We start from the raw sequence: 10,381 nt of genomic DNA, 5'->3' as shown, positions 1-10,381 counted from the left end.
ACCGCAGTTGTGTTAAGGGAAAATGTGGTTGGATTACCTGAAGAAGGTCCTAAGAATGATAAAAATGTAAGCAAGGTGAGAGGTGAGAAAGTAAGTGTCCCTCAAGATGTTGAGGCCAACCCTAGAGCTGACACAGTCAACCTGGACGAGTTCTCTGATAACGAACTGTTGGCCTCGGTTATCCCTAGCATAGCCAAGAGGGTCAGAACTAGGAGAGGGAAAAAGACAGTGATGCAAAGGTCTCCATCCAAGGAAGTTGATGAGACAACTCCTCACAAGCAAACAGGGACAGAGAGTGCACGCAAAAGGAAAGGTCATGGACCTGCCAAACCTTGGAGCAAAGAGGTGCCCAAGAAGTTGAAGACCAAGGCTGTGGTGGTGGAGTCTGAATCTGATGTCCCATGTGATGTCACAACATCCATGTCCAGGAAGAAGCCGTCTTCTAGCAAGTTGGCTGCTAGTGTCCCAGAAGTTCCCATTGACAATGTATCCTTCCACTTTGCCTCCAGTGTTAACAGGTGGAAGTATGTCTACCACAAGAGGCTGGCCTTGGAGAGAGAACTAGCTCAGAATGCATTGGAATGTAAGGAGATTGTGGATCTCATCAAAGAGGCAGGGTTGATGAGAACTGTGACTCAACTCCCTAAATGCTATGAGACCTTAGTGAAGGAGTTCATTGTAAATCTATCTGAGGAGTGTGCTGATGGGAAATCCAGAGAATTCAGAAAGGTCTATGTGCGTGGCAAGTGTGTGACCTTTTCCCCCTCAGTGATAAATCTGTATTTGGGAAGATCAGATGAAGTGCAACCAGAGCTTGAAGTGACTGACAATACAATCTGTCAAGTCATCACAGCAAAGCAAGTCCGGAAATGGCCTCTCAAAGGGAAGCTGGTGGCCAGTCAACTAAGTGTAAAGTATGCAATGTTACACAAAGTTGGAGCAGCCAACTGGGTACCCACAAATCACAAGTCAACTGTGTCTGTGATGTTAGGAAAGTTCATCTATGCAGTGGGAACCAAGGCAAAGGTGGACTATGGTACTTACATCTTTGATCAGACAATGAAACATGCTGGGAGTTTTAGTGTGAAGGGACCTATTGCCTTTCCATCTCTCATATGTGGCATTGTGCTGAATCAATTTCCACACATCCTGACAGATAATGACTTTGTGAAAAGAAGAGAGAGTCCATTGGCCTTCAGCTACAAACTGTTCCTGGGCAAGCATGTCCCTGATATTGTCTTGACATCGGGAGAAACATCCAAAGCTGGCAACCAACCAGACAAAGCTGCTGTTATTGCAGTTCTCAGAGAGACCTGCAAAGAGCTGGAGGCTAGAAAGCATGCTTTGGAAAATCTCATCTTGCAATTGGAGACTTCTGCTGAGGACACGGATGGAGCTGATAGGCAAAGTTCTGAGGATGAGGAGGAGGCCAGCTCTGAAGAGGAGGCTGATGATGAGGCTGAGGATTAAATACTTGTCTTTGTGTGTTTTCTGTCATTTGTGTAATTCTACTTACTATTTGTGGATCTGTAATTTAAAGTGTTGCTTTGGCAACATTTTTGGACAAAAAGAGGGAGTGACAACTGATACCCCAGGACAACAGAAGTTTACTTTGTTAAACTTTGTTAAAACAGGTTCTCATACATGACAGATTGAAGTTTTCCTCTACTGCAGCTGATGTGTGATGAAGTGTGTATTTAGCTTCTGTTTATATGCTGCTGTGTGTGAAGTTTTTATTTAACTCCCTCCCCTGCAGCTGCTGTGTGTTGAAGTTTAGATTTTAGATTTAACTTCTGTATGTGTGCTGCTTTGTGAAGTTTTTATTTAACTTCCATGTGTGTGAGTGTGCTGCCACTCTGAGTGTATTAGCTAGGCTTATTTCCTGCTAGGTGTGTGATTCCGCTGCTATGAACTCTGTTATGGGGATCAAAGTGTTTTAGCCAAAAATTTGCCAAAGGGGGAGTTTGTAGGTGCTTAATTGGCTGCATTATATGGTAAAACACTAGCTGGTTACTAATGTCTTGACTGATGTCATGACATGGTATGTATGTGTGACTACATTGTAGGTTAGAATATCTAACTGTACTCTGATGTCTTGACTGATGTCATGACACACTTGAGTAGTTACTGCAGGATTAGCTAATACAGGATTTATTGAATGTCAAACTGGATACTGTGACATTCATCCCTGTCAGCAGATACTGAGGAATAGAACAATTGGTGTTCTATTAGAGCTCAGTATTCATTTGCAGTCTGGTTATCAAGGAAGAACCAGACCTGGCATAAGGCCTACTGTATGAATGTCAAACTGGATGTTATGACATTCATCATGGACAATATATACTGAATAATAGACAGAGTGGTGTTCTGCTACACTTCAGTATGTTTCTTAGTTTGTTCTTCAAGAGGATAACAGAACTAACTTAAGGCCAAATGTATAAATGTCAAATTGGATACTTTGGCATTTATTAATGTAAGCTGTTACTGTAGTATGGTCAACTTGGTCATGTACAGGTCAGCAAAATTGTACAGTCTGCTTTTAGGAAAAACAGACTCAGCATATGATCCTTGATGTCAAGCTGAATGTCGTGACATTCATTCCTGACAGCATATGCTATATTGTAGGTTGTTCAGTTTTCTGTTTCAGCTTTTTCTCAGGCTATTCTTCAGGGATTCAACAGCTGAGAGAAAATCCAGGAAATCAACAACCAATCTACATTTAATGAACCTAACAAATAGCCTATTTGTTAGTAACCTAAATGTTGAATTTATGGGAACTCGCGTAACCTTAAATTCAGGAGAATACAGGTGCAAAAGCCCAGGTACTGCAATATAAAAGGAAGGCGTTCCTTCATTCAGTTTCGGGGATTTTTGAGGCGTGAAGATTTTGTGTGTCCATCATACTTCACTGCTGTATTTTTGTGAGTCTTGTATTAGACGTATCTTGTAAGCCAAGCCATTATCAAGTAGATGATTGCTGTGGCATAGGGTGTTCATTGAGTTGTAAGTGTTGTGTCGCTCAAAGCTTTTAAGCGTGAGTGCTATGTATCTTGATTAAAGCTGTGAAGCACAATCAAGAGTTGTTTGAAGTGTGACTTCAAATTGTCTTTAATATTGATTAAAGGTAGTAATCACTGAGGTGATTGAGGGGGAGTGAGTAGGAACTCTGATCTTAGTGTAAGATTGAAATTGCATTGGGTAGGGATTAAGTGATAAGTTGTAAACGGGTGAGTTTAGCTTTGAATTAATACTACTAATAGTGGATTTCCTCCCTGGCTTGGTAGCCCCCAGATGTAGGTCATGTTGGACTGAACTGGGTTAACAATTACTTGTGTTATTTACTGCACTTACGTTTAAGTTTTGCATAATTCCTGTCTGTGCAGAATTGAATGTCATAACAACCCGTGTGACATCTAAAGTCTGATAACTAGAATTTCAGGTGTTACATCAAATAATTTGAAATTCTCTATTGGGTTTGCTTACTTGAAACATGAAAGAAAGGAAATTTTCACATAGGCACTAGAGAAGTTGAATGAGTTGTTCACATATGAGAAGTTGTTTCCCAAAGTCATGGTGATTGATCAGGAACTTGTCCAGATGAATGTCCTTGAAATTGTTTTTCCATCCACAATCCATCTTTTATGTGTAATGTTCAATCATAGTCCCGAGTGTTAGACTCAAGCCGTAATAGCTTGCAAGTCCAAATACTCGTCTTCCACCCAAAAGTACATCAAACACATTCAAACCGTTTGTCTTTTGGCATAAACTTCAAACTCTTTTTAAATAAAATATGTTTCATCTTGAGATGATGCAAAATAACACCTCGTCCATTTATATGTGTGAGTGAGCTAAGCGACGTTTTCCCGCGAATGTTGATTTGTAAATCCATTATGTCGTGTTGAAAACGTCCCCTCCTCTAATTGTTTTGGGTAAGCAATGTTTTCCATTTGATTGCGACAAAATAACTTTCTCTAAAATCGACACACACAAAAATATTTTTTACCCAGAACTACGTAGCTTTGAGTTCTCCATCGCACCCGGAGATACGTATGAGCAAGACCCGCAATCTTGTCAGGCACCTTAATAAAAAAATATTTTTGCAACCCCTATCTTTTTCTTTTTGAATTTTTAATAACTCGAGAAAGCAAATATTCAAAAGCTAACACTTATGCACAAAACTAACTAAATGGTTCTCATTGAGTACAATAGACGTGAGGAGTGCTAATATTTTTCCCATGCATAATCGATCCCCGAGCCCGATTTGATTGTGACGACCATATCATTGTCATCTTATAAGAGTTTTATCAATATTTTCTCTTTCTTCTTTTGGAATAAATAAATTTCGATTGTGATTTTGTTTACCATCGACGACCTTGCGATGTGCTCGTGGTCGTCTTTTTCGTACCGCGACATTTTGAACCGAACCATAAAATTAATTTTTTTATTTAGGTTGATTTAGATTATTAATTTAATTTATTTTTTCTGATCTACTTACCCCTAATTAAGATCAAAAAAGTCTTCGTTATTAGAGAAGAAAAATTTGAAACAGAAACTAAGTGGATATTCATATTATTGAATTTGAACTCACTTGCTTTTAATATATGATGTGAATCAAATGCACTAATGCATTGGCTAGAAAATTAATATTGAACAAACATTCAAATCACAACACACATAATTGCATATATCATAACTATATATAGCTGGTTAACAATGAAGAACAAAACAAATCACATTTTTTTTTCTTAACTAGTATTTGTTTTCCTTCAAGATTATATTTTCACCAATAAAAAATCATATCAGTTAACTCAACCATAGCCCTTAATTTCAATATTGTTGAATTTTCTCATGATACTCTATTCTCTAGACAACTTGAGTGGCACCACTTGAAGCCAAAACACCCTGTCGTGTAGTATCATCTTTATAGAGACTAAGTTTCTCTCCATCACCCCACAAAGCATAAGCTTCTTCCCCATGAACAGCATCGTCTCCAATAAGCAACTCTTCCTCTGTCATTCTCAAAGGAACACAGAAACCTACAACTATACAAATAATTGAAGTGGCAACAATGTTCCATCCAATGATGAATAAAGCTCCAACTATTTGCTTGAGGATTTGGATACCGCCGGAGCCTCCATAGACACCGCCTCTCGAGTTCGTGACAGGGAGAAAGAGAGAACTTAGTTGTGGCTCAGCGAAGAGGCCGGTGAGTATACCGCCTAGGAGGCCGGCCACCGCATGTGTGTGGAAGACGGCGAGTGTGTCGTCAACCTTTTGAAATATTGTGAACTTTTTTCCAAGTACCATCATTGTGTACCATGGTACGCTTCCTGATAGTACTCCCATTATTATGGCTGCCCATCCTTGAACCAAACCTATTCAAAATCACAAACAATAAAATTTTAGATAAAATTAACTATCTAAAACTTCGAATTAAAATTATATATATAATGCTTGAATTAAAATTAACCCAACACCAAGTAGTTAAAAAAATACTCAATGATGGTGAATAAAAACAAAGAGGAAAGTCAATAATGGAATCTATTAGTATATACTATTCTTGGGATCCCCGAGTCAAGAGTGGAATATCCCAGCAAGTTTCATGCCAATTGTAAGAGTATAATAGAAGATAATTTCTCATAAATAAATTAAATTTATCAACTAATGCAAAATTAGCTATTAGTTTAAAGATGAATTTCTAACTACAATATTCATTTATATTCATGTATTAATGTAAATAAATTGTTGTTGAAGTATAGTAGCATGAGAGAGTACGTACCAGCTCCGGGAGTAATGCAAACAAGACCAGTGATCATGCCTTGAACAGCTCCAATTACAGATGGTTTCTTGAAGTATATAACATCAAGCCATGTCCACACCAAAAGGCTTGTGGCTGCACAAATGTTTGTGTTGAGAACAGCCATGGAGGAATCAGTGTTGGCTGAATAAGGATCCCCACCATTGAAACCTGCCCATCCTAACCATAGTAAACCTGCCCCTGCCAACGTTAGTAACACGTTGTTTGGTGGGAATCTCTCTCTGTCCTTCTTTGATCTTGGCCCCACCTATATTATTTTCAAACTCATTGTTATATTATATTAGATTTTTCTAGTTTGGTTTTGCTTCCATGATACCGACCTAGTTAATTAATTATTTGCTGAATATTTGTCACCATTCACAAGTTTACACAAGTTTATAATTAGATATGCAGTGCTACAAAAAGATTTAGGATACATTTGTACAAACACTACCAAACAATAAATGCATTTATATACTTTTCTATTATTAACAATTTAAATATATTAATATTATGAATGGACATTAATATTGAGATTTTTCAATCTACCAAGTCAATGCTGGTAGAAAAAAGGAATTTCTCTCAAAGATTCCTTGCATTGCCAATACAATACTTTATTTTATCTAATATTTTAAAAAGGAATTTCTCTAAAAGATTCCTTGCATGCCAATCCAATATTTAATTATCTAATATTCTAATTTCTTTTAGCTCGTAAAAAAATCATGTTTTCTCCGTTAAGTATGAGTTAAAAAAAACGAGACGGGACTAATAAGATAGAGGATATAGGTCTAAAATTGGTCAAATGAGACTCATTTTGCATCTCCTAATTCACGTAATCATGCATATCGTAGGATCTATATAGAAAAAGCATGGTAAAATAGAGAAAAAATTACCCAATAAGCAGCAGTAAAACCAGCAATTCCAGAAGAAAGATGAATAACATAACCGCCAGAATAATCCATAACACCCCATTGAAACAAAAACCCACCACCCCACAAACTAAAAGCACCAATAGTATAAGAGAAAGTTAACCAAAGAGGCACAAACATCATCCACGCCTTAAAGCTCATCCTCGCCAAAACCGATCCCGCCAAAATAACAACCGAAATAGCCGCAAAAACACACTGAAACCAAACCATAGTAGCCATGGGATAAAACGGCGTAGCTTCACCGGTTTCAACTCGTCCGTCGTGATAGTAATGCGCCGTAGCGGGTAGCCCGGCCTGATTGATAAGAAATTTCTGGCCTAAAGCCGGCCCGGCCTTACCCCAAAAGGGTAAAAGCTGTTCACCAAATGACATCTTATAAGCCCATGTAACCCAACAGATTATAACCGCCGCAAAAGCGTAAAGTGCCATGAAAGCTGAGTTAACCGCCCATTTCTTTTTCACTATGCTGCCGTAGAGGATGACGAGTCCCGGCATGCTTTGGATTCCGACGAGGGTGGCCGATACCATTTGCCATGTGTTGTCCCCTTTGTTTAACCAGTCTGGTACTGCTAGACTTGTCCATGCTTGGTATGCTACCGGCAATGGAGGAGAAGCCATGGTTAGAGTTACACTATCAATGAAAACTATATGAACATGGCTTTATATAGAGAGCTAGGAAAGTAGTGTAAAAATGGCTGAACTAAAGACACGTTGACCTTCAAAAAATGGCTACATGAATATTTAATATTTTTAAAATAAAAGAAAAAAAAAACAATGTGTCATTGTACAACGAATGAGAGAAATCACTAAAAAAAATTATACTATTGCGGCAGATTTTAAACCGCCACAATACACTACAAATAGTAGCATTTCAAACTGTCACCATTTGCTACTGGGATTAATAGAAAACTACATATTAAAACACCACAAGTTACAACAAAAATTACCATTAATTAAGTAAGTAATTTGGATTTTCCTTATGTTTTATTGGTTTTTTCGAAAGGGAAATACATTATTTTGTAATTTTTTTTATAGACAAATACATTAAAAATTACATAATGAATTATGTAAAAAAAGTTAACTAATAAATTAAAATCACATAATAAATTAAGTAAATGTTAATCATTAAGTCAGTACCAAAATAATAAAAATAAACATTGCATCTCAAAATAAAAATTTAATGACTGCCAAATATGAGAAACGTGCCGACGTTGGGGCATGGACCGTATAAACTTTGCAGCCACTCAATTGTGTCCTACATTTTGAGACTTGCCAAAGACAACTTTTCCACTAGTCCAATTTGGGGGCTTTTGTACTCTATAGAAGAAATATCTAAATTTAGGATCTTAATATTTTCATTGGAACATTTTTAATAGTTTGAATGTGATAATATTTTGCATTTAATTTTATATTTGAACTCGGATCAACATTTTTTTTTCTTTTTTGAAAATGTTTATTTGAGTACGTATTATAAAAAAAAATAGTACTTTAATATATCATATAGAAAAAAAATATTTTATTTTCTTTAAGTATACTTTATCTCAAGTTAGTCAAACAAAGAGTTTCTAGGTTTCTAACACGTCAATAAGTGATACATTGACTTAACTCTTTAGATAAATATTTATAACTTTGACCTCTCTTCGAGAAATCTCGATTTTTTTTGTGTATAACACTGGCCACATACAACTTGACTTTAACAATGTGGTGAGTGACTTTAACCTATTTAGGTTATAGAAAGAACATTCTTGTTAGTTGTTGGGAACATGCTTTATGAACAACCTCATATCATGCAGGAGGAACACGGTGAACTCACCCCATCTGACATGTGTTTAACTTCGTCCAATCTCTTTTTTATTCTCTATGTCCCTTTTATGAAATGAAGACTAATGGATCGAGACCATTGGTACTTAATGAGTTTGACTGATAATGTAATCGTCCACGTTTTCTGAAGCATAAGGCTCGTAAGAGAGAAATGGTTAAAGGAAGACATAACAATCTACAATCTCTCAAACATAAAGTATTGTAAGGGAGAAGTGGATAAAGGAGGACATAACAATCCATTTTTTAAAATATATTTCATTCATATATTAGACATTAGTCTCTTATTTTAAATATGACTATTTGCATTCTCATATATTAAAAAAATTTATTTTTATCACTTGTACTCGCTAAAAAACTACAATGATTGACAACCCTTTGTTGTATAGGATTGTCTGATTTTAGTAAGTACAATTAGCGTTCACCGTGGGGCCCTAGTAGAGCTAACATGGACAACATGTGTGATCAGCAATCTATTCACCGCTCGCCTCCACCATATTCTCCAATATGGATAAGAGGCAAACAAGTACTTATATTGGCAGTAACTTCAATGACGACCATGAGGTCATATCAGAGATGTGTACGCCGGTATGTATAATTTATGTCGCCACAACCAGACTATTTGAAATATAAACTCTTCTCTAGTGTCTTTATGGACGCGACACTTACTACTACAAAAAACGATTTTACCTCTGACGTAAAATGCATAATACCTCGGCTAAAAAGTGAGGTAACGAAGGGCGACATGAAAACTCGCCACTTATCACCTCGGTGGAAATAAAACCAAGAGGTAAAGTTATATGGACATGGGTTTGAGCCCCAACAGTTGCACTTTTATTATTTTCAAAATTAGCTTATCTTACCTTTCGGTTTACAAATATAACCGAGGGGTAAGATTATTTCTTTTTTTTTTTATTTAAATAAAATCTTTATATGGTTTACCCAGAATATTATATTGTTTACCTAGAATATTACATTGGTTATCCAAAACATTACATTTGTTACACAAAATATTAAAATAAAATTCAAATTCCCTATAGATATAGATAAAAATTAAATTTCCTTGGTGGGTGAAGATCAAATGTTGGTGAAAATATATTCTCCAAGGCTTTGCATGCATTTGATTCTGAAGAAAAAAAAAAGGGTTAGATAAATAAAATCAATAATCAAATATATGATTTTGTGCTCAAATAAATATTTAAGAAAACAAACCTTAAACCCAAGTAATTTTCAACTCTTGCAATCCGTCTTAGAGAACTTTTCAAACGACTTTATGTTTCAAGTGTCTCATGTTCCATATAAGTTAGATTTTCAATATTCAATATGTTTTTATAATAGATGTCCCTTAAGTTTCACGCGGATCACTAATGGAAGATTCTTGAGCGTTGATAAATATTAAATGGACGACAAAGATTTGTTTAAGGGCGTTGAATATAGTAAAAAAATGATTAACTATCCCCTCGGCCAGAAAGAAAACCGAGGTGAATAAGTTATTTTTTTTAAATTACATTGTTTACACATAATATTAAAAATACATTGTAAAATCTGTTTCCTAATGATATTTTTTATTTTCCAGGTCCAGGTCTCATGCAAGATGCTAGAGATTTGTTTCCCAATGAGAATTTTTATTTTCAGCACTCACAATTCATCTCAGTGATATGTAGTAGCAACTCATGATCAAATGGACGGTGGTGAATATTTCCTCTCTTTGGGATTTTTTATCTTCTCCTTTTAACTATCACCTCGGTGATGAGGAAAACTGAGGTGAATAATTTTTTTTATTTTTTTTAAATTACATTGTTTACACATAATATTAAAATAAATTATTTACAACAAA

The 10,381-nt window shown here is 36.0% G+C and overlaps 1 protein-coding gene across 1 annotated transcript; it reads right to left on the bottom strand.

The window, feature by feature from the left end:
• Nucleotides 1-4,661: 4,661 nt before the first annotated feature.
• On the bottom strand, nt 4,662-7,447 carry LOC127105533 (ammonium transporter 3 member 1). The gene is made up of 3 exons (XM_051042718.1): nt 6,691-7,447; nt 5,780-6,065; nt 4,662-5,375 (listed from the first exon to the last, which is right to left on the bottom strand). Exons 1-3 carry the CDS (start codon nt 7,342-7,344, stop codon nt 4,864-4,866), a joined length of 1,452 nt encoding a protein of 483 aa, XP_050898675.1. The 5' UTR covers nt 7,345-7,447; the 3' UTR covers nt 4,662-4,863.
• Between the last annotated feature and the right edge of the window lie 2,934 nt (nt 7,448-10,381).

This window comes from Lathyrus oleraceus, chromosome 7 (assembly GCF_024323335.1).
Source record: "Lathyrus oleraceus cultivar Zhongwan6 chromosome 7, CAAS_Psat_ZW6_1.0, whole genome shotgun sequence".
Taxonomy (NCBI): Eukaryota; Viridiplantae; Streptophyta; class Magnoliopsida; order Fabales; family Fabaceae; genus Lathyrus; species Lathyrus oleraceus.
The sequence above is the reverse complement of the archived record's forward strand: the minus strand, read 5'-3'. Positions and strand labels throughout refer to the sequence as shown.

What these genes read in the sequence shown, in the direction of transcription:
- LOC127105533 (XM_051042718.1), bottom strand. Translation starts at nt 7,344, where the DNA reads ATGGCTTCTCCTCCATTGCCGGTAGCATACCAAGCATGGACAAGTCTA. An exon ending in GTTTTACTGCTGCTTATTGG is followed by an intron (nt 6,066 to 6,690) that starts GTAATTTTTTCT and finishes AAAATAATATAG; the next exon opens with GTGGGGCCAAGATCAAAGAA. An exon ending in TTGCATTACTCCCGGAGCTG is followed by an intron (nt 5,376 to 5,779) that starts GTACGTACTCTC and finishes GATTTTGAATAG; the next exon opens with GTTTGGTTCAAGGATGGGCA.